We start from the raw sequence: 27,759 nt of genomic DNA on the forward strand, positions 1-27,759 counted from the left end.
AAACGCCAGATATCAGAGCCAAGAGACTGTACTTTAACCTCGTGGTAATTGTAAAATGACACACCCAGAGTTTCACAGAGTACAGACAATCCTCACAAACATGACACACACACACATACCACAGCGATGACTCATCTTCCAAAACGGCACTGGCCCCTCAGCAGCAGTTTTAAGGAAATTAAATGTGAACTTTTTATTTGTTCCAGGACTCAGGAAGGTCACGACCCACCTGTTCTCCTCGCTCTTGGGGGTGAACTGGTTGTAAAGTGTTGCGGCGCGGCGGTTGATCCCATTGGCCGCGGCGGTGCCACGGTCTTCGCCCAGCGCGCTGTCTGGCAGGTGCAGCATGGAGCGTCGCTGGAAAGCCTGCAGGCTGGACGTGGGAATGAGGCCTGAGATGGACACCATGGACTGTTTACGGAGCTACAAACACACAAGAGGAAAGATAAAGTGGGAGTGGGAAACAGTTTCACACACTTAAACTACTGTGATTTGTTGTTTCTGTTATTATGAATACAACATAACACTCACATTTCCTTCTTGGGCGAGGTCTTCCTGAATGCTGATCCGGACTCTCTCCAGAGTTGTCTGCCATTTCTCAGAGGTCTGGTTCAGCTCACCTTCCAGCTTCCCAATGTCCTGCAGCACCAATACCAGCCAAGAAAGACCACAAATGTTGACATACGACACAAGAACAAATGGGATAAAACTTCAGATCAAAACTTTTGGTAACAACTCTTACAGTAAGGAGTTTGGTGATGGCGTCAGGCTGGGCGCGGCTCACGCTGCTGTAACACGGCCACACGATTCTCCTCTTACTGTTGGAGAGAGTGTGCACCTCCTCTGAGCCGTCCGACCTCGCAGCCATCATCCCCCAGTCGTAACACGGCCCCGTGGACAGAGTCTCGTCTGTGAAGTAGTCCCATTTATTGAGGCTGGGGATGCTGATCGAAGGCTTCAGGATCACCTACAACACAGAAAGGTTTGACTGAGAATCAGATCCAATCTTATTGTGTCCACTATGTAAAATACTGTGGACAAAGTCCTTGTTGAGGATAATCCAAAAAGTCTTGCAGAGAGCATCTTGTTAAGTCTGTCGTAGTGTTGCACGTAGGGGTCCCGCGATAGAAACGGCATCGACGATAACCGTGACATTAACATACTAATAATACATATAACATCATGTAAATGATCCAGCACCTTTTGCATGCATGACTCAGTTGTAGCTGTCAGCTCTGCTACACGAAGGACAGAAAGGAAGACGGACACACTCACATCGCTCTCTGTGGGGCTGTACAGGTAGTTGAAGAAGACGGGACTCCTCCGGTGCATCCTGTTCATGCCCTCCCAGATACAGATGCCTCTCCGGGCCTGTTTATCACCTTTATCCTCAAACAATGTGCCTGCGAAACACACAGAGGAGAAGCTGCTGAGCACATGGGCCAATTAACCATACTGATTTTTTTGGCTGATGCAACACTATGGTACTAAAAGTTGTGATTCAACAAAAGGGTTTTATGAGAGAAGGTTTTGTCTGGCTACGTTCATCAATGGAGATTCTACATTTCATCTTCAGGCATACACATAACCCACAACCTCTAACCTCATAATTAAATGAATCAAATATGAGTGAGTATTTTTGGTTAATTTTGAGCATCAATTAGTTTATGACAATGTATTTTAATAAATTGAGTCTGGTCATGGTGCACCTAGTGTGAACATTGCAGGCCTCTGATGCGGTTTCATTTAGTTACGGGGACTTGTGTATATATAAATGTTGTTCCTTACATGTAAACTTTATGGTAAAGTGCTACTTTTAATCTGGGTTAAAATGGGCCTATATGAAAGTAACATACAGCCAATTGTAATGCAGCATTTTCGCAGTATAAAAACAGATAATGCTAAAAAAAAGCAACCCTCTCTGGTTTAAACAGTAAAGGACACTGACCATGTTCCAGACGCTCATAGTCTGAGTCCAACAGGAAGTTCTTGAAGCGGTTAGAGATGTGATGATAGGCCAGGAACTTCAGATAATACTGATTGAACTCAAACTCCAGAGGATGTTGCTCCAAAAACTGCAAAGACATGAAAAGATGGATAAAGATTAGATTTAAGAGACAGAGAGGGACGATCAGAGTGTCTTTGTGTTGTGGCTTCACATCCCTCCAGTGCATAAATGACCAATTAGGAACAGGAAAGTCTCCTGTCCTCGTGGGGGCAAAGGTCAGTGATATCATCACCACCAGACACAATCCAGACTGAGCCAGCAGCCCCATTGTTCCCATCCAGTAGTGTGAGGTGGCCAACAAGAGAGAAGTGTTGAATATTTGAGGCCACCTGGGTCTATTGGCAAAAACAACAGCTGTTTTGGAGATGAGGCACTTCTATTTTCAGCTCTTGTCCGAATCCCTCCCCCCCCCCCCCGTTTACAGCTCTCCAGACCCCAGGACCCTTGCCAAACTGTCTTAGCTGCCAGGCTTACAGTTTCAAAAGACAAATGCAGAAACTATGTGTTGATGTAAGTGTATGGGTGTGGGTCTGTGCGACCCCAGGATACACACACACACAGCATTCTCTAAAGTTAGCATTTCATAGTGGACACAGGTTTCTGCACCACATCTGTATCAGCTTCATTCTTAACTCCACTTCCCTCCCCACACACACACACACACACACACACACACACACACACACACACACAAACCTTCCAACAGACTACCAATCCCCAAAACTGCAATTTCCCACATGAAGTTCTAAACACGCACTGAAATGTGAAGGGATGCTGAAACACGCGAGCGCAGACAGCTCAGCGCTGATCACTGGGTTCACGGACCATCTGGCCAGCAGCCTCCCCGCGCACACTCTCTGGTGCAACACGGTGTTGAAATTACACATCCAGTGTTGGGAATGCAAAGTGCAAAACTAAACCAAATGTATAGATAATGACATCTGAATTTCTCGCCTTTTTTCCCCCCTCTCGCCTGTACGCTTATGAGGAATGTGATGATCTCATGGAGACGGTACGAATTGTGTTGGGTCATGTGGGGGTTAGGAAGTGGAGAGGTCACATAGCAGAGGCAGGAGATGGTGACTGTATGGAGAACCTGCAGTAGTGAAGGTAAACCTCACCTGGTGCACGCAGTCCAGGAACTGCAGGAAGATGGGTGTAAAGCCGCCGCCCTGGCTGCTGGGACTCAGGTTGCTCCGCTGGCTGAACTTGTGGCCAAAGGACAGCCACTCTTTCTCCAGCAGCACCTGAAAACCTTCCAGAGTCCGGTAGAAAGGATCGCTCAGCAGCTGCACCAAAGACACCACCTGCAGAGAAAAAGAGAAAAGGTGTGAGTGAAATATGAGGAAGAGACGGGTCAAACACAATACCTATCTGCAGTATTATCAATCACCAATTAACAAGAAAACGACAATTCTGTTGTGTGTGTTTCTCCTGGATTGTGGTGTGTTTGGTCCTCTTAAAGCCTACTTTAAAAAAAGAAATTACATTTGGTTGATATGAAAATACAACTTAGTGTTCCTCCAGGAAAAGAGCACCAGCTTTATATTTTACGGGAAATACATTTCATAGAAAAGCTGACCTACTCTATGTTTTCAGAGTTAAATTTAATATTTTTGACAGAAATTGAGAGATTTTACTTTGAAAAACTAACCTGTTTAAACATGGAATAACTGGAATGTGTGCATCTCTCCGAGTGACCAGTTTACTGTGTAATGTTGTATTTGTGTACATTTTCTTCTTTAACAACGTAAGCAAAACATTTGTAATATGAATCTTGGATATTTAAACGTTTAAAACATTGAGGCATTGATATCATTTTATAAAACAAAACAAACATTGTGAGAAGTTACTAAAGAACTGCGACTAAGATGTGAATTGACACATCTATTGGTGAAACCTTTCTTAGTTACCTAAACCATTTGTTCTGCTCTGTTTCTTGTTACTTACACTGTCAATGCCACTGAGATCTACTGAATATGATCCTTTTCATTATGTTAAATATACAGGCTTTCAAATCCTTGATACTTTGGCAAATGAGCGGTTTTAAATATCTAACTACTAAAGGAAAGTGGCAGCTGTTTCACCACCACGGTGCAGAATTGTTTCAGAGTGTCATGTTTGATTACGAGTCGGCATACTTTTGGTTTTTTTTTCTCGTTTGGCATGACTTTGGCTTTGCATCCCTTCAAAAGCTGAGCACATCTTCTGCCAACACAACGTTAAACCGACCATCTGCTATCAATTACATTTATATAACGTCGTAGCGAAGTCATCAGGCTCACTCTGCAAAACACCACTTTTCTACGGATGCAGTATGCTTGGCCTGCTCCCCTGCCCGCGTCTTCTCCAACACAGCTAATGAGCCCTGACGTGTGGAATGAGCGAGAAAATCAGCTAATGGCTTCCCCGTGAGGTTTCAAAGAACCTCCGGACCCGAGTGGTGGAGAAAGTGTTTGCCCCCCTGCAACCCCGGAACTGAAATAAACCCCTCCGATTATTTATGAGACTACAGCGGACTGAGGAATGGATTTAAGAAAGATGCGAGGCATGAGAGAGGATACGAGAGAGGCAGAGGGTTTAGATAGAGGAACAGAAAACAGGGTTGTGTCTGCTGGGTGTCTATGGTCCGTGGACAGAGGCAGGAGAGCCAGAGCATATGGAGCCCATTTGCCTGTCCGGGCTGATCGGGACCTGGCGTGATGGAGCCGGTGGCCCGTGGAGAGAGATGCTCCGGGCCGAACACGTGCTCGGCATAAGGGGTCCCACAAACTGTACTTTTACACAGCAGCCCAGGGCTTTGCAAACCCAGTAAAACACATTTTGAAGGACACACACTTTCAACACCAACATGTGCACTTTAACAGGTCAACATGGAACAAATGAGCTCAGAAAGCAAACATGCCAAATGGATACAGACAATTGATCTGGATCGCAAAAGACTTTTAGTTTGCGTGCCTTAAAATCAGAACCATGAACTTCGGAAATCAGCAAAAAAAAAAAAAAAATATCAGTGAGCCAACAAGACTTTTATAATCTATCTCTGTATTATGGGGTCACCAGTGACAGAGCTGATTATAAGAGGAGCAGAAAAATAGCAGGTGTGCCAGAGATTTATGATTCACACATGGCCCAGTGCAGTCTGACTGGTGGTTGTTTGTTTTACATGAAAACCAAAATCATCTTCAACAAGTGATTGTCTTTCACATTTTACAAGTTATGCTTTCAGTAAAATGTCACACAAGCTTATTTTTGAAATCAAAAACACAACGTAAATCAGTGTGTGTTCTACATGTTTGTATTCACTGAGGATGGGACAGAATGACATTGTGAACTGAGTGCTAGTAACTTGGACACATCATGGTGTTTCATTGCTGCTTTCCACTCAGGATGGTACTTCCGTGTTTGTGTTTACATTACTTAATGCGTTTCTTTTGATCCATGTGTTCCCTGTGTTTTGTTTTACTAACTGCTATGATTATAAAGACAGGAGTGAAATGTAACAAGGACCCAGTGGTGGGCCGTCAGGGCCAGCAAGGCCTTCTCTGCTGGCCTAAACAGAATCACAAAGTTATAGCTATTTTATAATTTAATAATTTTTCTTAAATACACTACACGTATTATCATTTTTTTCCCATTATCTTATTTTCTCATTGCTCAGCTACTGTCTTCCTCAGTTGCTCTGCTTCCAGTGCAGCTTGTTTTAGGTAGAGCTTTTATCCAATCAGATTTCAGCTCTGTGTCTCTAGGTAAGAAGAGAGGCCCCAGGCCGGCAGACTCTCAAGTGCATCCTTGTGCAGTTTCAGTGAATAGGGACGATATTGTTGATTGTCATATTCTTCAACCAATCAGATCTTTAGTTTGACATGTTGGGCGTATTCTTTGACGTGCCAGAGCCTGCTAGCTGGCCTACAAGTACGTGATTGGTCAGTGGGCTAGCCTGACATGTTGGGCGGTGACAATCCTAATATCTGCTGCCTCTGCCGAGTGGACATTTTCAGCCCTCAAACAGCATTAAAACGTATTCAAAAAATACAACTGGGGAGGCTCGACTGTCTTCACTGGCGTCCATGAATCGAGAAGGACTTCTTACTGGAACTAAAACGCACGGATGTACTGAACAACTGTGGGATTAAACTCTTTATTAACAAAGAAAGGAGGATGGACTTTAATGGACTTGTCTTTAAATAGTTAACAGCAGCTCTGGTAAGTTAAATGTGTTTGTTTTTACATCTGCAGTAGCTTTAATATGCTTGTTTATATATTATTATTTGTACAACTTCTTTTTAATGAAGATTTTTTTGTTTGGTTTTATATGTGATAGGAACTATTGTTACATCCAATATTGCGCTGGGGACATATTTAGCCGGTGCCAGTGTTGGCAACGTGGCGACTTTCTCGCTAAATCTGGTGACTTTCCAAACCCTCATGGCGACTTTTTTTGTCAAAAGCTACTAGTGACAAATCTAGCGACTTTTTCTGGTGTTGTTGGAGAGTTTTCTGGTGTTTTGACGTAAAAGCACGTACGTTCTGCACTGTCGTGAACGAGCAGCGGGTGCTGCCGTGAGCCCCTCCGCCGCCGCCCACATAAGCCTCGCGCAGCAGTCAGAGCAAAGAGGAGACGCACTCTCGGCAGATAGTGTATCTACAGGTATTTGCTTCATTTTTACACGAAACAAATAATAACCGTAGCTGTGTTTCAGCTGAAGGACAGCAGTGAAGGCCCAGGTATAAAATGCACGGCCCGCCACTGCAAGGACCCCCATCTGGACTTGTACCAGGGAAGTGGTGGTTACACACACACTTATTAACGTCTTTCTTCTTTGTTTACGGGCATTTGACTGCAGTGGAGGCATGTAGCGAGGCATGCAATGATTTGTCTCCATCGGGGATGGGCATTTCAAGAAAAATACCGGAACATAGGAAGGAAGACCATTTTGGTGCGTTATATTTTGTTTCTGTCGAGTTTGAATGAATTAAACTCCTTTGTTTCCCTTCAAGTTTTTAAATGCATAAATTAAGTTTAGTAGAAGAACACGTTGATGGAAACGTACCGAAAGTCAAACTTCACATCACGTTAAACCTCTCCATGTTCTTCCTCTGGTCCAGGGGTGCCCACACTTTTTCGACTTGCGAGCTACTTTTAAAATGACCAAGTCAAAATGATCTACCTACATTAAAAATGCTGAATACCTGAGGACCTGCTGGAGACTGAACGTCGCGTTCAGCCTAAAACTACCACCGAGGAGGAGATGGAGGTATTTAACTATTATCCACCAAATAATTCAGTTCAGAACAGTTTTAAGGTCTTAAATCCATCAATTGACTAATTCCCAAACTCAGGTGCAGGTGAGATTTGGGTGTGGCTATAATTACCACAGTACACGGGATGCAACATATTAGCGTTTGAATATGAATTTGCAAACATAGACAGCTTAACAATGTTAAAAGGATCATTTGTGGAGTTACTTGCAACAGCTTAAACTTTTGTTGTGACTTGTTGCACGTATGATTTAAAATATCTGCGAAGCAATAGACAAAATTATTTTTTTTAATATATAGTGTTGTATCATTACTGCTAATGGGTCATAATGTGTGGAGTTCTGTGAAAACTGTGCCATGGAAAACATGATGAACGCTGGACTAGAAAATAGTGAATTCATAAAAGGAGACATTATCTGCCCTTGAGAATAGAACAGAATAGAATAGAATGCTGGATGGAACTGGAACACAGCAGAGTTAGAATTAGAATTAGAGTTAGAGTTAGAATTAGAGTTAGAATTAGAATTAGAATGTTGAGGTCTTGTGGATGAAGCTGGGTGCTCCACAGAGGACAGCTGGACAGCTCTGAGGTAAGCCACAGGCAAAACCACTCGTCAAAATTTCTAGTATTTTAAAGTATTTTAAGTATTTTATTTTATATGACTGGTCAGGCTTCCTGGGGGGCTCCCTGTTGACGTGAAGGTCTATCATCTGGCAAATTGGCAGATGAACTTGCAAGCTTTTCAACCTCACTTCAGGCTTCTGGTGTGTCCGATGTAGGCTGCTGGGGTGAGATACTGGCACCAAACTCCTGTCGCGTAAACCAGTAGCATATCTGACCTGTAACTTTGGATTCAGAATAGACTTTGACTGCAACCACTTTTCATAATTTGGCTCAGGATGTTTGGTGCCACCATGATGATTTAAGGATTACCAAATCCCTCCTTGAATGTCAAATTGTTAGCATTGATTATTTACTGAGAGTTAAGTACAGTAAAACTTAGAGAGCTTTGCTTAGAGGAGGGATATTTTGAAATATAGTATTTATAATCATACAGTTGTAAAATAATGAACTATATGTAAAATATTGGGATTTACTCTAACCTCCTACATTAGGACAGTGTTTGTATGCTCTCATTCTCTCACAAGTTTCTATGGATCATTGTTATATCTGGACACTGGTCTTGCCTCTAACGTAGTTGTGACATATGCAAGAGTATTCCTCCCTGGTTGCCCTGATCGTGACAGTGAGCGTGATCTGTCGGGGAGAGGCAGTCACGTATCTCCTGAGTGAGAGTCCTTCACGGTGACTTGTCGCTGTGTTGGGCTGCTGTTTCAATAGTATCAAACAAGGGGATGGCCAGTCTTCAAATCATATGCCAACATGCGTTGGGGTACTTCCGGTGTCCGATGTACGATGATGGGGTAATATACTCTCACCAAACTCCTGTCGTGTAAACCAGTAGCATATCTGACCTGTAACTTTGGATTCAGAATAGATTTTGTCCGTTAGCACTTTTCGTAATTTAGCTTAGTATGTTTGGTGCCACTATAATAATTTAAGGATCCTTTAATATCAAGTTGTTAGCATTGATTATTTACTGAGAGTAAAGTACAGTACAACTTAGAGAGCTTTGCTTAGAGGAGGGATATTTTGAAATATAGTATTAATTCATTTACAACTGTATGATTATAAACTATGTAAAGTTTGGGGATTTACTCTAACCTCCTACATTAGGACAGTCTTGTTATGCTCTCATTCACTCACTCATCTCTCTGAGTCTCGCTCTCTGGCTCCTACTCTATCAGCTGACAGTGGGCGATTTCGTCACGGCCTCCCTCAGCCAATCATATATTTCCCGTCAAACTTTAAAGACCTGTTCTCTTCTGTGCAGTCAGCTGTCATTTCAGTACAAACCGATGTGACCCTCCTCCTCATTCATCATCGCATCCGGTGCTCAAGGTTTCTTCCACTGAGGGCAGTCCCACTCCACATGCCATCATCTAGATCTTCAGCCTGCCCCTACTGTCTTCAACAACTCCACCAGCGTGGAGGACAGCTGGACAGCTCTGAGGTAAGCCACAGGCAAAACCACTCGTCAAAATTTCTAGTAAAGTATTTTATTTTATATGACTGGTCAGGCTTCCTGGGGGGCTCCCTGTTGACGTGAAGGTCTATCATCTGGCAAATTGGCAGATGAACTTGCAAGCTTTTCAACCTCACTTCAGGCTTCTGGTGTGTCCGATGTAGGCTGCTGGGGTGAGATACTGGCACCAAACTCCTGTCGCGTAAACCAGTAGCATATCTGACCTGTAACTTTGGATTCAGAATAGACTTTGACTGCTACCACTTTTCATAATTTGGCTCAGGATGTTTGGTGCCACCATGATGATTTAAGGATTACCAAATCCCTCCTTGAATGTCAAATTGTTAGCATTGATTATTTACTGAGAGTTAAGTACAGTAAAACTTAGAGAGCTTTGCTTAGAGGAGGGATATTTTGAAATATAGTATTTATAATCATACAGTTGTAAAATAATGAACTATATGTAAAATATTGGGATTTACTCTAACCTCCTACATTAGGACAGTGTTTGTATGCTCTCATTCTCTCACAAGTTTCTATGGATCATTGTTATATCTGGACACTGGTCTTGCCTCTAACGTAGTTGTGACATATGCAAGAGTATTCCTCCCTGGTTGCCCTGATCGTGACAGTGAGCGTGATCTGTCGGGGAGAGACAGACACGTATCTCCTGAGTGAGAGTCCTTCACGGTGACTTGTCGCTGTGTTGGGCTGCTGTTTCAATAGTATCAAACAAGGGGATGGCCAGTCTTCAAATCATATGCCAACATGCGTTGGGGTACTTCCGGTGTCCGATGTACGATGATGGGGTAATATACTCTCACCAAACTCCTGTCGTGTAAACCAGTAGCATATCTGACCTGTAACATTGGATTCAGAATAGACTTTGTCCGTTAGCACTTTTCGTAATTTAGCTTCGTATGTTTGGTGCCACTATAATAATTTAAGGATTACCAAATCCCTCCTTGAATATCAAATTGTTAGCATTGATTATTTACTGAGAGTAAAGTACAGTACAACTTAGAGAGCTTTGCTTTGAGGAGGGATATTTTGAAATATAGTATTAATTCATTTACAACTGTATGATTATAAACTATGTAAAGTTTGGGGATTTACTCTAACCTCCTACATTAGGACAGTCTTGTTATGCTCTCATTCACTCACTCATCTCTCTGAGTCTCGCTCTCTGGCTCCTACTCTATCAGCTGACAGTGGGCGATTTCGTCACGGCCTCCCTCAGCCAATCATATATTTCCCGTCAAACTTTAAAGACCTGTTCTCTTCTGTGCAGTCAGCTGTCATTTCAGTACGAACCGATGTGACCCTCCTCCTCATTCATCATCGCATCCGGTGCTCAAGGTTTCTTCCACTGAGGGCAGTCCCACTCCACATGCCATCATCTAGATCTTCAGCCTGCCCCTACTGTCTTCAACAACTCCACCAGTGTCGACTCTCCAAAAGTTTTACTTTACTTTGCACAATTTAATAAATGTATTTGTTCACTGTAAATTAAGTTTCTCCTGATTTAACAACCTGTGTTTAACAAAGTGTGTCAATTATCTCCCGGTGGCTTCAGTTCTCCTATTTATTATGTTTTTTGTGATGTATGTCATGTTATTTCAAACTAATTTGCAATCATAAGAAGCGTGGTCTTTGTTGGTGAAATGTTTCTTATATACAAAGAACAATTACTTATCGTAAAACTCCAAAAATATAGTAGAGTAAAATCTTTTAGGTGTGTTTTCTAGAAACTACAGGTCTGATGAGGAAAGTGGGAACAGGTGTGTAGGTGGGAGGGGATGTCATGTGACCAGGACTGGCAGGTCTGGGGAGTGAGCAGGGGCTGGAGAGAAGGACAGAGAGCCAGGACAGGGAAAACCACCAACCCACTACAAAGTCTCTGCCCTCCCTCGAACTTCTCAGACAGTTTAAGCCAGGGGTGCCCACACTTTTTCGGCTTGCGAGCTACTTTTAAAATGACCAAGTCAAAATGATCTACCTACATTAAAAATGCTGAATATCTGCGTACCTTGCATAACTGCATGAACCCTTATGGCACAATACAATTCTGTACATTTTTGGTCATTACCTTACTCTGATGACTTGCACTGAATGGGATTGGCCAGAGTTGCATAATCCGGACAGTAGCTGCTGGTAGCCCGCCTCAAGCAGACTTCAAATGATCATCAGTCATGGTGGAACTTAATGTTCTTCATGTGGGAAAAGGCTGACTCACATAAATGAGTAGAGCCGAATAATGCAGTCAAGAAGGTATCACATTTCCTCATGTTTGGGTACTTTTCCTCTGTGAGAAAACTGTCCATGAGCCCTGGACTTCAGCTGAATGTCAGCTTGCAGTGTCAAAATCTCATCCTCCACTCCAGACGAGTTCAGGTGAAACAGCGTTGCAATTTTTGATGCGAGTAAATCAACCTCAATATCTTCCCGAAATGTGCAGCACATAAGTGTAGCAACTGGCTCGAGTAAAGCAAAGTCTCGAAAGCGTTTGTCAAACTCTGACAGACACTTGTCAATCTGCTCTGTGTAGCGCGCACTGTCAAGTTACGCACACGCCTTCCGTTGAGTCTCCAGTTCTGACGCGAGGTTTTGGAAGTTTCCCCAAATCATGGCGCTACAGCTTTAGCTTCTTTAGTAGAAATAAATTGGAAGGCTAACCAATTAGCTCGCCGGAGTTTTGCAGTAGCTCGCGCGGTTGACCGCGCATACGTGGTGACCCGTGTGTTAGAAAATCAAGTGGCAAATGCCATATCGACCCGCACTACCTCCGATCGACGTATTGGGCACCCCTGCTCTGGTGTAAATATTGTCTTATTTGTGCGTTTTTCTCACTTGTGTAGTAATGTCCCAGCCATCCTCCAGGCTGAGGAGAACAGACGAGCCGCTGTCCAGAAGCTCCACCAGAATCAGTGCCAGCTGCAGGATCTTGTGAAGCTGTGGGAGATCAACATATGTGCATTCAAACACATAGACACACACACAATTAATCCTCTCTGTGAATATGTTACCGTTGGTCTACTGGTAAATTGTTTGTTGAGTGGCGCTTGTTGCCTACGAAGGCACAAATTTTCTGATATGTTCAACGTTTGGACAAAGGCTGCAGGGGTCCATCAGATAACCAGCATGATAAGAACTCTGCTGTTGTGAATCGGTTTTCCTTCGGAAAATGGCTTCGGGGTGGATTTATTCATTATGTGAATCTGATACACAAGCTGAGCATTAAAAGCAGACTGCTGGCTCGTTCTCACATCAGTTTTAGAGTCTGACTCGGACATCCATCAGTGTAGTTTGTGTGCTTGTTTACCTGCAGGATCCATTCAGAGTCTTCCAAGGCTTTGAGGAAGGAATCCTCCGAGTCGGACGAGGTGGCGCTGGGAGCGCAGGCTCTCAGCAGCTTTTTGAAAGAGGCTTTCACCTGCCGTGTGTCGGCAAAGTCCACCGGCACCAGTTCACAGTTCAGAGAAGAGTCCACTCTGAGGCCCTGCCAAACACAGAAAGATATCTCACCATGTAAGTTTATTTTATTAAGGAAACATATTTTCACTAGACTGATCGAAATGTTACTTTTCAGTTTTTGGTGAAAGTGTCTGAAATGAGGGATTCAAAATATACAAAACACCTCTGAATATAATGCAGTTTATGAAGAAATCATCACATTACAAAAGTAGACTTCATGAACACTTGGATTGGATTAGACTGTAGAGGTCCACCTGATAAGTTGGACAACGTGGATTTACAACTAAATGTCTTCCCGGTCTCCACAGAGGAGCTTCCTTTTCATTCTCACCCTTAGATGGGACTTTTCTCCAAAGACGTAGAGGGCAGCTTGCCGTTTCAGGAGCTGCGCCTGCAGACTGCTGCTACCTGCAGGGGGCGCCAGATCCTTCCCTGCTAGTCTGGTGCCCACGTCTGGTGTCGACGGGTGATGGTTGAGTCTGCTGCTGGAGCGCAGGCTAGCCCACATGCCTACAAACACACGGACACAAACAAAAGTCACACACACACAAACACGCGCAGGAGCTGGTCTGTTGATGTACACATGCTGTCAAACAAACTAAGACTGAGCGATGAACAACACATGGCATGCGGACTAGGGTAACGTGCGCAGCAGTGCAACAGGGACTATGACATTCTTTCAGTCCACCAACAAAGCAGTTGCCTCTGCGATTCGGGTGTGTTGAGATATTAGAAGCAGAAGTCATTGGAATTTTTTTGCAAGTCAACAAGTCTGGAAGCACATTTCCCTGAAAACCGGCATGCAATACGTTCCAAACAGCATGAATCACGATCAGGAAGGAGATGATTTTTCACAGTAATCACTTTCCACTCTCATGAGTTGCAAATGAAACAACTGCCACTGATGTTAGCTTCTGCAATCAGGGCAGTTACACAACGAGCCTTTGACCAAATGGACATTTAATGCAGACATCTTAAAATCCTTGGGGGTCATATATACGGAACGTTTCAAATGCTATCGGTAACACTTTACATGGATATGATCAATAATGTAACCGTTTACACCTGATTGAAGATTAACAAGCCTGCTCAGAGATAAACAGGCAATAAAAACACACAATAATAAAACCTTTATATGATTTATTATTATAATATTAATTGACTACTATTTGCTTACTCATTACACTACAGGATCAGAGGTGCCTCATTTTGTGTGATTCATGACTCGTCAGCCATGACAAACAGCTTCCTTTCCGCCTCAGTCTGGGCCGGCTTGTAACAGGCCACATTAGAGCAGCCGCTTTGGTTTGTGGAAAAACCACAGCTCCCAGAAGAGCACTTGCAAAGTCAGACATGATTAGTAGTACTATGTCTCACAAGGTCTTTGTAAGGGGTTTGAAGCGTGGTGAAGTGACCTGGTTAGTGAGCGTCTGTGTAGGGTTAGAAAAGGATGAGGCTTGGAAGATGCCGTAGAGGGATAATGAGCGCATTAAGAGGACTAGCAGGGGAGAGAGGCAGCTTGACTGTTACCTTGATGGTGGATTCTCTCCTTACTGGCAGGTTTTGGGTTTGAGTGAGTGAAAAGTTTATCTCTGTACTCAAGCACTGGGCGGTTGTTTGTACAGGAGGTAGAGAGAGAAAAAAGACGAGGGCATGTCAACATCATACGGACATCACCACCTGCTCTACTAACCATATCAGAAACATGCAAATGAAGAGTTGATCCACATTAAGTTATCTTTCAATGATCAAGAGAATGATTGTCACAGCATGCATGAATAGGTTTGTCCATGGTTATGATTGATGGTATGAAAACAAAGACTTTTGTGCCACTTTATCAGGAACAGATGTGACACGGACTGTGATGTCTTTTATCTGCATCAGACTGGAGTCACAGTTTACATGCCAGTTGTTCTCTCCTCAGGTGGAGACATGTTCACAGAGGTGGGATTTACTGAAGTAGATCTGCAGGTGTTAGTTTTGCGTGGAAAACCCTGCGTCTTAAGAGCAGGAATACAGATATTCTCTCTCTGTTGAGATCTTTGATATGTTGCTACATCTCTTTTCAGTTTGCTATATGCCTCAATCAGCATTATTATATGAAACTGTTGGCTAAACATCTCTACAATATCACATCATTTTCTGACTGTGGTCATCTCTGATGAATCAAATCACTAAATTTGCGCCATTTTCTGGCAAAGAATGAATCCGTGATAATCCTGAAACTCCCGTGTTTTTGGTAATCAGAAGTGACGTGTCATCCTTTTTTCGTGCCGAGTCATTCATCTGACTAACACATCACACCAGCATGCACCGGCAACAAGCACAACATCTGGCTGAGACAAAACACTCAGTCCTGACGGATACTTCTGAAGAGATTCAAAATCGCAGTAATATCATCGATTACAAGAAGAGTGCTTCAATACGATCAGAATCCTTCCAGGATGTCTTTGATTTAGTTGCATACTTTTGTCTTCAGGAGCGTGATTTTAGTGCAACAACACATTCGCTCATAATTTTAAAATGTGTTTTATAACAAGAGAAACATGGGAGCACGTGACCCGAGTGGACAAAAGAGAGCCGGGCAGAACATCTGGAATAACCAGGAGCGCTGACAAACCAACCTCTATAAACTATTGTGATTATCCAAAATGTGAGAATATTTAATGAATCCCCTTCTTGTAACTTTCCTCAAGAGACTAGATGATGCTAAAACACATTCATAACTACATTCTTACAGATGACCGGTTCTGGTGTTTCATATTCCACCTGGCAGCAGGAGGACACATGTGGACGTTCTAATTAGGAAACGGAGAACAACACTCACCTCCTCTGGTAAAGCTGTTTGAGAACGGGAGGTCTAAATGGACAGGAGCCATCTTTGGTATCCTGGATGTCCTCCTGTCACTGCCTGAAGACAAAACATTCACACAACAAGACAAGATGACAGATGTGCACTCCCTTCTACAAGCAAAAACAAAACTCATTGCAATGATTAGTTATGACTTTTGGCTCAGTTTGAACTCATTGTGACACTGCAGAATTGAGATAAATCCAATTTTCCCATTAAGAGCCTTAAACTTGATCTGAGTGCTTTAAACTCAAGATACATGATGGTTAAATGAGTGTGTGTGTGTGTGTGTGTGTGTGTGTGTGTGTGTGTGTGCGCATGTATGTGAGCATCCTGGACACAGCTTCAGTCCAGTCAGAGGAGATGAATGGGCAGTGACCCCAGGTTGTCCTGTGATTCTTATATATCCTTTTATTGTACAAAGTTCCTTCCATTTGTTGCCGAATATCAGATACAGTATTTCTCCCACACAGTGTCTCTCGCTCTCTCGCTGTCTCACACACACACACACACACACACACACACACACACACACAAGTCGGTGAAAAATAGCTGCGGACCAGAGCAAACACAAAAGGGAAGAGAGTGATTGCCTGATGGCAGAGAAAAAACAGAGCTGGAGTGAACAAAAATAAAGAGAGCGACTCTGCAGTTTTTCTCTTTATCAGAAGAAATGAACTCGTGGCCTCTTGTTCCTCGCAAACAAACTCATTTTTTTTCCCACGGCAGAGCCGAGGCCATCGCACGGCAAAATTCAGGTCAGATAGGGTTGCAGGCAGCCAGGTGACGTAGCTTCGGTTTGAGGGCGCTAATGATAAATAATATGTAGTTATCGGACATGCGAGGTATCCCACCTACGTTTGCTTTGTTACTGAGCAAAAGCAAGCTGTGTTTATTTAGGTCATGGTTTGGTTTTGGGTCAGCGAATCCTGGAGAAGAACGTGTGTGTGTGTGTGTGCACACTTTGACTTGTCAAATAAAGGAGTAATTGATAACATTGACGTCTGTATTCCATTAAGGTGTTCTAGTATCAGAGTCCTGCTACTGTGCATGCAGACTCGATGTCATGGGACACCTAAAGGGAAAGGAGCCATCATTAATGTGTTACTTAAACCTGGGCCTTTCCTGTTTACAGAAGTAAAATTGTCTTGCTGCTAACTGCATCATCAGAGGCCTAAACACTCAAAAGTCACAACAGCATAACACACAAATGTGTGTTGTTTAACATATGAAGAGTCTATAATCTAGAAATATCCAAATAATCAGATCAAAATAGTCAAGAAGCAGAGAGAAATGTTGTATTCAACATCTAAATAAATAAAAATAGGATCTGGTCATAATGGTCAGTGTACCTGGAGAGAGGCCGACGAGGGAGCGGTTGGACAGGGTGTTGTTTCCGTTCATTTTGAAGTAAATTGGGATGGAGTTGAGGATGGCTTGCAGATACTTCTCTTGCTCAAGACTGCTGGATAAATCTGAGGACGAGGCAGGAGCTAAAGGCAGATCACAACACTTTTGATTTAGACGGAAAATAATGGTCATTTCATGAAAATCATAAAATCCCTTTGAATCACAGTCAACTGTTTCATTGGCTAAACAAAACAAAACAATTGCGAGCTTTTTAGCTTTAGTTAGCCGTTACTCCTGGAGGTCAATCATCTTAAATAACATAATGATAAAACAGCTGAATCTGTAGATGCACACCGGTTGAGGAGGGGTTCTGCGACTTGAACAATCCCACCACACTCTTGCCGTGGAAGCCTCCCGAGCGGAGCAGCACGGCTTTAGTACGAGGATGCTTCCAACACACAACAGGCAGACGGTTGTGTCTGTAGCAGCGGGCCACTTTGTGTAAGCTGGTGTCCTGGACTGCCTGAGGAACCACCAACAGACCTGGGTAACTGACGGAGAGACACAGAATGGAAATCTTAAACGCACAAGTGTTTAGAAAAAAAGATTGTCTAGCACCAATAAACCACTGCAAGGCCATTTGTTCATGCACAGAGATGCAGCTGAACAAAAGGTCTGTTGCTGAATATATAGCCAGGATCCGAGTGAGATTATGGCTGTATTAGTCACAGGCTGAATTTGATGTGTCAAACATCTGTCAGGTAAAGGAGGACTCCCCACCGGCCTTTTGGGAGATCGAGGCTCACAAAGCTTTCGGCAGGGCTACAGATCCTGGAAACTAATGTGCTCAGCACCGCTGCGCTCCACCTTAGTGGAATCAGCGCAGGATTATCCGCACTGTTGCAGTTAAAACAATATTTAGCTTTTATCGGGATTTCAGCCCGTGACGTGTATACCTGCGGCAGAGGGAGTAGAGTCTGTTCACGGCTGTGATCCTGAACTGCTCGCCTGACTTGGAGCGGGACGAGCTGGCGGTGATGGTGCCCAGGCCAAGACGCTGATAGTCACGGAAACAGGACTGCTCCACCAGCTGCTCCATGGTGGACTTCTCCGATGCTCGCAAAGTGCTGCTGGGCGGCGGCTCACCGTCGTCTGATACTGAAACGCACACAAACGAGGGAAAATTGAGTTATGTTTTCCATCTCCCTCCACACTTTCACACGCAAATGTGTCATTCGTCTCACTTGAAACATCATCATCTTCATGCCAGGTCATCCTGCTGCCTCTGTCGCTCTTCTTCAGTGTGGTTTGGCTGCCACGGCCCATGGTGATCTTTCCGGCCCTCTTCGCTCCCTTGACAATAGTTTTGGACAGTGTTCTGTGAGGAGTGCAGGGCAGACAGCAATATGATTTACTGTGTGCAATTTCAGCATCAAAACTGGAGTTACGGAGGAGAAACAAACTGCGGAGGGATGTATTTATGCACATTAATATTTCAGATGTCCCTTGATATAGGTGACGTTTACAACAACCAGTCAGTCCAGCGCTTGTTGTTGCTGAAAAGCCGCACCACGAACCTGAAGCCAGTGTTCCTCTCTTTTTGTTTTGGAAGGATTAGCTGAGGTGCCGTTTGTCCTGCTGCAAAAGCAAAGGAGCTGAAGATGGACTGTGGGTAGCGAATCCTCTGCAGGTGCTTTCTGAAAATCTCCACCATCTCTGAGCTCACCTCCTCATCAAAAGCCACCTTTATCAGCTGTAAGACAGTTAAGTGAAACTGACTATTTAACAACACAGTAAACATTTCATATTCACACTGGATTCAAATTCTGTCCAACCCAAGAAACGCGTGTTGAGGCCGTCGGTAATTGTAGAGCGTTGGTCAAACGTACATTTCCACCACACACACACACACACACACACACACACACACACACACACACACACACACACACACACACACACACACACACACACACACACACACACACACACACACACACACACACACACACACACACACACACACACACACACACACACACACACACTAAAGAGATGTCCACATGGGCCAAGTGACATACAATCCAAGAACATGGTCACTTTCATCATCCATGTTAATAAAAAGATAGGAATGAACCATAACAACTTTTACAGCAGTAGATCTAAAGACTAAAAACACATGCTTGGCTGAAAATAGCTTTTCTCTTTAATTCTAAGAATTCATGTTATAAAACACGAGACAGTGGGGGTTTCTGCAAGATGTGCCGCACAGATTGTTAATTATTATTTCAAGTGTTACAACATATCAGTTTGTGAATCCTCTGTGAGCCCAGTGAATTAAAAAAAAAGGCTTTCGTTAATAAAATGATGTGAATTTAATGTCTGGGGGAAGTTTTAAAATCTAAAATCTAGAACAAAGCCACATTAACTAAAACACACTGCATTGTTCCCACCCATCTATTCAGGGTCTTTGGTAACTCGTTGTGTTCACAACAGACTAACATAAGAGTGGAGTGTGTTTCAGCGTTTACCTGAAATGAAGCAGAGCGGAGCTGCAGGCCTTCCTGCATGTTCTGCTGCAGCTGGTTCTGGATGCTGATCTTCTTTTCTTTGGTCAGCGTGGACACTGGGAAACCTCTCATCACTGCCTGCTCCCCCACTGGACGCACATAGAAACAAATGGTAAAAGGTAAATGGACTTGTGTATTCGTGTAGCGCCTTTCACCCCATTCACACACCGATGGCATAGCCTTCACCACCCACTGATACATGTAATGGTTTACAGTGATGAAGAGTATGGTTTACCAGGGTACGGTCTGCGGCTATTTGAGCAGAAAAAGATGGCTTCAATATATAGGTTGGGTTATACGATGGCGTAGCAACAAAAAATACACTTCTGTCCAAGTAAAAAATAGCTTTTTATGAAAACAGAAGTGAATAGTTATTGATACAATATTTATGATACAAGCATTGAAAATTAGCTAAGAAATAAAAAAAAAAGTTATATTTCATATAATTGTATTTACCCAGTTGATCATGGGGGGTGCCTTTGAAAATGATGCGGTATGTGGTGAGAAAGAGGGCTCCCTCTGCTGGCAGGATGTGAGGGCCCCCCAGGAGACCCCCAGTTGCCTCCTCCCTGCCGTCAGGGTCCAGAAGCACCCGCAACCCCTCGGACACCAACTCCTCTCCAGGAAGCAGTGCTGGACGCAGAATCTTAGGCTGAAGGGATTAAAACACAACCCGTTAAGTACAAGGACAGACCGATACCCACTAATTATACTCGTCTATGAAGCACGTCGGAGATTAGATTTAGGTGTTTTACATTGACTGTAAAGTGCTCTAGACTAGGGAGTCAGCAAAAGCATTTGCGTCAGAGGATCAGATTCCAAAAATCAAGAAATCATTAGAGTATGAAGTCACAGAACCACAGGATGTATTTAAGCATCACATGCACGTCATCATCAAAAGCGCACACCTACACCCACACTCCTACATTTACACCCACAATCACACACACGCTGAGCATTAGATTGCGATCTAAAAAACAAACTACTTCCTACTCTCTGTTCAGACCTATTTACCATTTCAACCCTCCGAGCAAAACTCATGATCTGTTAACTAAATAAAAACTGCTCTGAATTTTTTAACTCACTTTTCTGTTTTTGAGATATAAACACGTGGACACTGACTGAGATGATGCAGAAGATACAGCACAACTCTGATGCTTCAAACTCACACAATGTGAAAGACACAACAACAAATCACTGGCAGACAACTATAACGCAGTAACGGTTTAACTCAAAATGCCACATATTCACAGCCTTTCCCATTAAGGCCACAGCCAATCTGGGGGAGTTGAGGTCTGGCCAGGGAATAATAAGAGCTTCTTGAATCCGTCTTTGAATGGACAGCGGGACCGAGAAAATAGTCCCTCTGCGCCTCATTACTGCCGCCAGCTCGGCTTATTATTAGAGCTGCACCTTAAATGCATCCATTGCTTTGCCTCTTCGTGTTAAACCTACCACTACTACCACTATTCAGACTTGTCAGAAATCCAGAGTCAGTGGTGTTTACACACATTTTAGTATTTTTTGGCATGCTGCTTGCAGCTAGCAGGCCAGGTGTGGAAGCTTTGTCCAACACATAAACATGTGAGAGGTTAGCCGCACAAAGCACCACAGACAATCTGCCCAGACTGCTCACCGCGGTCTCCAGGTTGCTCCCAAAGAAGTCCTGGCACGGCGTTTGTCTGTGTGTATGAGTGTGTACGAGAGGAATCATCAACAGCTGTCAGACATATAGCATAGCGAGGTCCAAAAGACCGACTGGTAAAATCTGAAGTGCGACGATGACTGGAAAACATTAGACGAGATCGGCACTCTGCATACTCTGAAGCAGACATTTAACTTAGATCTTGAAGTCTAACCAGGCTATATGTTTGTATATACACTAGAGCTGTTCTGAAGCAGATACCAGTATCGGAAATGCCTCCGATACTGCTTAAACTGCTGCATCGGGTATCGTTTTCACAGCAATATGAAATAGAGATTAGAGAGGGAATTATGTCTTGTTTCCGTTTTTGACACACTGGTATTAGATCAGTACTTGGTACTGGCCAATGCGCAACTTCAGGGTATTGGAATCAGTATTGGAAAGGAAAAAATGATTTTGAATTATCTCCAGTATACACTGCACATACAACTGAAGTCCCAGCAGCCAAGAATAGAGCAACACTCGCCTTCTGAATGGGAGGTAACCTCCTGCTCTCTCTGTGAACTGCCTCCAGAGCCTCCATCTGCATAGCGACGATGCCTGAGGGTCACAAGTTGGGGTCAGCTACCATATGTACATACACAAGTGCTTGCACACACAGAGCTGGTTACAGAGAAACACATGTATGTCCACACGCTCTTACAACCAGAGTGTGTATTTACAGATTGTAAGGCCATTTAACATGTCAGGAGTTAATCAGCTCAGAGGAACTCTGTTTGCTGTTGGTCTAAGCTGAGAATACGCATGTACAAGAGTTACTCTGCGTAAAGCTGCAGGAATTAGGACAGCGGCAGGATGCGAGTGAACACTGTGGGCGCTGTACCTGGGATCATGCTGTGCAGGCTCTTGATGTGTTCCTGAGTTACTCCGCTCTCTGTGCACACCTTGTCGATGAAGCGGGCAATGAACCTGACCACTGAGTTGGCCACATCGCTGTTCTCCGAGTCCTCAAACCCGCTTTCCGTGTCAAAGCTTTCGGCAACGCTACCGGCAATGCTGTAAAGAAAACACACACGACGACACATTGAAAATGAGCCGAGAAGAATGTTTCACACGACAAGGTGATGCAATCCTCCCTTTGGATTCATAGTTATTGATGAGATCCAAATGTCCTCTGTGAGAAACAAACAAGTCCGGGGCAAAAAGGAGAGAAACTTTCCACACAAACAATCCTTGGCTGCAGCGTTGCCGTCTTCTTATTAGAAATAGAAACAAAAAACAAAATAAAATTGCAACATTGTGTTCATAACAAATGTTTAATGAAGCTCAAATGCTGTACATAACACAAAATGTAATAACAACATTGTGTCTTTCTGACATTTTGGTAACAAAGCCTAACTTTTTGAACAACAATTTGTTTTGAGCTGCATGCCTTCCAATTCCAAGAAAATGGAGAATCTTCACCAGATTTATTTCACTCCACGCTTACTGCAGAACACCGGAAATCCCTTCCACTGCTATTTTGTTTGATGAGTACAGTGTGGCCCCATTGAAGACGCCCCGATGGCTTTAAACGTCCCAACAGAAGTAAACGAGCCTCACTCTGTTTTGTGCGGTAGCGATGTAAGCCCACGGGATGGATGTGGGCCGGAAACAGGAGAGGTACTGTGTTCCATTTGGCTAAATAGGAAGCTATCATGTAGACTGTGGCTTACACCACATCCGCCCACATACCAATCATCACCTTACGAAAAGAGGAACACATACTCCCAAATCATGAAACCTTACCTCGGGGGTTTCCTCCAGATAAGACTGATCGTTCTACCTTACAAATACTGAACAAGCCAAAAATATGTTCTAGTCCAGTCTGTGTTTGATCTCAGTGAACAGTAGAGACACGTGAAAGAAAATCAAACAGCAGCTGATTACATTCTTTCTCTACTCAGATAGCGAACCGTCGTGCTGACCTGTTTGTGACGATGCTGTTGCTGCCGCTCTCCCAGTCTGCGACGGGGGCGTTACGGAGCAGCTTGATCTTCTTGCTGGTGTCCAAAGGGACGAGCAGGTAAACCATGAGGCTGGCGTAGTGGATGGCCTGGCTGAACACGGTGCTCTCCTCGTTCTTCACCAACTCATGCTGCTTCTCCTTGCTCAGGCCGGGCCATGAACGCAGCTGCATTGCTGCCAAGGCCATTGCTGTGCGCTCCTCATCGCTGCCTGCTGCAGGCTCGGGGGGGCCCGCATCCTGGAGAGGGTTAGAGCAGACGGTTTGAGTTTGACAGACTTATTTAAGGTTTGACCCCCTCAAAACGCAATAAAGGCTGATGAGTGTCGACCTGCAGAGTTGCAAACAGCTCAACCAGAGGATGATTTTCCCCTTTAATTTTTTTTACTTGAATATTTTGGAAAATTATTCCATATTTCACAATTACGAGGAATATTAACAAACATCCATTTAAGACCAGGTTTATGTCTTTAAATGTCATGTTTTGTTCAACTAACAGTCCAAAACCCAAAGAGATTTAGTTTATTATGACATAAGACAAAGTACAGAAGCAATTAAAAAGCTGGAAATAGGACATTTTCTGTTGTTCAATCTTTTCACCTCTAATGAGGGTTAAAATAGTGGGTTTAAACAGACTTCACATGAATTCTCACACAATATCTACTCATATTGGTCACATTTCCTGTCGTACCTTTAGACTGGCAGTGATGCAGTCTTTTCCCTCTGGGGTGTTAAGATAAAGAGCTCGGATCTGACTCTGGACCTCACTGTAGAAGGTGGCCTCCCAGAACTGCTGGTTGGTCCAGATGGGATGGTCCTGAATGCAGGTGTAGGCAAACTGGTTCACCCCGGCAGCCAATTTCTGCGAGACAAAACATAGTTCATTATGCCTTTGAGTAGAGGTCTGCGTTGCAGGACATCAAACCTCCGCACGCTTGTTCGGGTGTGCCAACCTGGATTAAAATGCGTCACCTCGTCAATCCCAGTCAGAACAAACACATGCAACACAGACGAACTTTACAGAACCACAGAACTTTGTTTTAAATTAAAGTGTACCAAAACTGTATGTTAAGAGGTTAATCCTTTCACCGTCCTATCATAATAGTATCTCTTATATTCAATGTATTTCTACTGATAGCTGCTCCTGTCTAAAGTCAATACATCCTCTGCCTGCAATATTTGTGTTCAGTCCTGGGTTACCCACGGGATCGTAATCGTTGCAGCCCTCGCTCTACTTGTGGGCAGTCAGACTTAGTGCAAGTTTATTTCTCATTGGGTGTTTGCATCAAGAAGGAATTTGGGCTGCAGTGAGTGCCTCTTGAAAAGCAGTTTTCCAAAATGCTGTGGAAACCACAAAAGAAGTGAAATCAATCATTCCTTCGGAGTCGTAACTTTTTAACAGATAACAACCCTAATGGAGCAACGGACCACCCCGCTTCCCTTCTGTGTCTGGATGTATTTGGAAGCAGTGCTGTCGTTTTTCATTAGTGCGGGCTGAAGAGTAAAGCACCTGCTGCTAGAGAGAACATACAGTACAGTGCTCAGCTAAAGGCAGTAATGCTGGCCAATACTGTAAACTACAGTCAAGCATGACATTTGATCTCTGTTTTTAACCCATCCTAAGCTTTTTTTAGGATCAGTGAGCTGCTGTTAAGGGAGGCGGGAGCACCTTGGTGTTCAGCACAAGGTGCCACAAACCAACATTCACCAACTGTGCAGCTATTTGATTAGCTTCTGATTTCTCTCCCCAGAGCCTGCCACAATACAGTGGTTTCCATTATCACTCCACAGTTTGCCTTTGAAGGATGAGAACTAGAGGGGTCACTGTACTTACAACAGACAGAATCAAAACAGCTCTATTCCCAGTGGGATGGGCCAGAGGCCAAGAGGAGAGCTGGGAGGACAGGCAGTACAAAAGAGAGCTCATGCCCATACAGCAGATAAACTGCAGGGAGAGTGTGGGAGTCAACCTTTCTTCATTATGATTCAGACATATTTAGCTTTTCACATTTTCAACAGAATTGATCATAAAAATGTAAGTAATGGAGGAAAAAAGTAGGGAAACGTATTAAAAAGTATTAATACTGAAGCAGGCAGATTACAAAAATGAAGCCACTTCTTTTGGGAAATGTTACACTGCTGAGTTCAGCAACGTTTTTAAGGTGCAAAGAAAGAGACTAGGATATCCAGCTGACTAATGACAGAGGCCAACAAGAAAAAGGAAAGGAATGTGAGACAATAATCGTTCAAGATATGAACATAAAACACAAAAGCTGGTCCTTTTATTAAAATGTACCTCCCAGAATTAATCTAATAAATCCCTCAAAAAATGTCAATTCAGTCCGATTCATCAGGCTAAAAACAAAAGCCTACCACATTTAAATTTTGACAACCTAAACCTGATCGATTCTCTATTTTGAGGTCGATACCAAAACCATTGTTTGAGAACTATGACAAGACTACGGCACTTTCAAACCCATAGTTCAGCTCAGAGACCATAGTGGTGTGTGAAATCATGTGGCAGCATAAGGATGGGAGTTTGTTTGGATGAACCGTTTTCTCTCCAGAAATAGAGGCGATTACACTTTTGCTATCATCAGAGGAACCAAGCATACCTTCACAAATTGAGTACGGGAATTAGGCCAGAGAGACGCTGGATAACACATCTGCTGTGGCTAGAAATGTTTTGAGGAGAGGCTATAATGTGACCAACTCTGGGACCGGACTGTGGGGCACACGGGGCCTTGGCTGACTGCAAAGAGCTCAGATTTTAAGAATGGACCTGAATGAAACAAGGCTGCAAATAAATGGTGACAATTGCAATAAGAAGTTGTTGAAGTCCTTTGAGTAGTATGGTAATACCTTTCTGTACCGGGAGTGTGTTACGTGTCTTGCAGCAGATGTGTGTGTGTCTGTGTGTGTGTGTGTGTGTGTGTGGGGGGGGGGTTCTGTGCGTAATTTGTCTATGCTGTCTATACTCAGCCTGGCTGTTCTTTTTTAACTTGTCAGATATGTGCAGGTCATTTTGACCGAGGTCATCTCTTCCCAATATGATAATACACAGAGCTTAAAAGAGACGTCCACAAGACAGATGGACAAGGAGGAGGACAGGGAAGGAGAGCAGAAAGGACAGGAAAGGGAGGAGCAAAGGAAGGTGAGAAGTGAAGATGAAGGGGAAGGAGGGAGTACAGCTCTATCTGACCCATCTGGCCGTGTGACTGGTTAAGAGAAGGAATGCAGGGCTGAGGGAGAATGGGTGAAAAACAAGCAGGAAAACCACAAGGGGAGACAGAAAGGAGAAAATGCTGTGTACAGGTCAAAGGAATGAGGATTTGGGATCTTGTTTTGAACTCTGGGACATAATCCCGAGGTTGACAGTATGATTGACTGCGGCCTCCAAACATCTGCTGGACAGCCATACAGCATCACACAACTCAACTGTGCCTCACAGAGACTGAGAGACGGTGTCTCACTGAGTGTTGAGACTGCTGAGTCTGATATGTCACCACCCTGGGGGGGGGGGGGGGGCTGCAACATTATGCACGAGTGACTTCGAAAAATGCACAGCAGTCCTGAATTTTAGATACAAAACTGTCGTTGTTTCTGAACAAGTCCTCTGTGGTAACGCATGCCTGACCTGTACACAATCCATCTCCTCATTTTTGCAATTCTACATGAGTCAGTGTACTGTGAGGGAAACTCCTGGCATCCTGAAACCATGAAAAACTCTCTTCAAACGATGTATTTACAGTCTTGCATCATGTAAAACAAACAGAGAAAAACTTGTTGAAAGTCAGACCAATAAACAAATCCATCATTGCATCCATAGAGCATAACTGTGAAAAAACACAATGTACGAGTAACATAAATGTTCCAAAACAAAGTAAACAGATACGGTAAGTCAAGAGCCAGACATTTCTGAGATATAAAAAAGGTCACGCAGAATGTCATTTTCCTCGCGGGGACATTGGTACCCTCCATGAATAAACGGTGGCTGAAAGAATGCCAACAGTCACGTGTTCTTGACTTGGAGGTTATCCAGAACGGTGTTTGGGTTTTTCACATGCCGCTGTATCCAATCTGTGTTGTGCCCGGAAAGAGGCATTTACTCTGGTGACACATTAGAATGGAACAAGAAATGTTGGACCGCAAAGGGCAGAATAACAACAGACCCAGACGTAAATGACACCAGTTCATCTCCTGATAAACCCACCCCTCGCTAGATAATAAATGCCAGAGGAAGCGTCCACGCAGATTAGAACAAAATGTAAAACTCAACTCTAACAAAGGGCCACTGTACAAAGGTTGTGTGGCATTTAGATACACTTTACCTACACAGACCAAATGACACCATCCGTGCATGATCTAGGCCAAAAGAGATTTTGCAGATCAGTTCCCCCTTCTGTCTATCTGAAACATTAACAAACATCTGTTAAATACTGTTCCATAAGTGCTTCAGTTTGGGCAAAACATCCAAGACGGGTCAAGCAGAGGGAAAACCAAAGAG

General features: G+C 43.6%; 1 protein-coding gene across 1 annotated transcript in view; it reads right to left on the reverse strand.

Moving 5' to 3' along the window:
* sbf2 (SET binding factor 2) overlaps positions 1-27,759 on the reverse strand; it is an 81,059-nt gene that overhangs the window by 2,321 nt on the left and 50,979 nt on the right. The window contains exons 18-38 of the mRNA XM_076110330.1: positions 23,944-24,114; positions 23,215-23,492; positions 22,131-22,303; positions 21,774-21,847; positions 20,059-20,254; positions 19,564-19,691; positions 18,610-18,785; positions 18,277-18,410; positions 17,989-18,190; positions 17,387-17,583; positions 17,035-17,175; positions 15,659-15,742; positions 13,163-13,341; positions 12,680-12,856; positions 12,208-12,309; positions 3,130-3,315; positions 1,949-2,075; positions 1,276-1,403; positions 743-967; positions 532-639; positions 230-423 (exon numbers count right to left, since the gene is read on the reverse strand). Coding sequence (XP_075966445.1) covers positions 230-423; positions 532-639; positions 743-967; positions 1,276-1,403; positions 1,949-2,075; positions 3,130-3,315; positions 12,208-12,309; positions 12,680-12,856; positions 13,163-13,341; positions 15,659-15,742; positions 17,035-17,175; positions 17,387-17,583; positions 17,989-18,190; positions 18,277-18,410; positions 18,610-18,785; positions 19,564-19,691; positions 20,059-20,254; positions 21,774-21,847; positions 22,131-22,303; positions 23,215-23,492; positions 23,944-24,114 — 3,380 coding nt within the window. The remainder of the gene's footprint in view (positions 1-229; positions 424-531; positions 640-742; positions 968-1,275; positions 1,404-1,948; positions 2,076-3,129; positions 3,316-12,207; positions 12,310-12,679; positions 12,857-13,162; positions 13,342-15,658; positions 15,743-17,034; positions 17,176-17,386; positions 17,584-17,988; positions 18,191-18,276; positions 18,411-18,609; positions 18,786-19,563; positions 19,692-20,058; positions 20,255-21,773; positions 21,848-22,130; positions 22,304-23,214; positions 23,493-23,943; positions 24,115-27,759) is intronic.

Source organism: Anarhichas minor, unplaced genomic scaffold (genome assembly GCF_050575085.1).
Source record: "Anarhichas minor isolate MPS153535 unplaced genomic scaffold, ASM5057508v1 ptg000042l, whole genome shotgun sequence".
NCBI classification, from domain to species: Eukaryota; Metazoa; Chordata; class Actinopteri; order Perciformes; family Anarhichadidae; genus Anarhichas; species Anarhichas minor.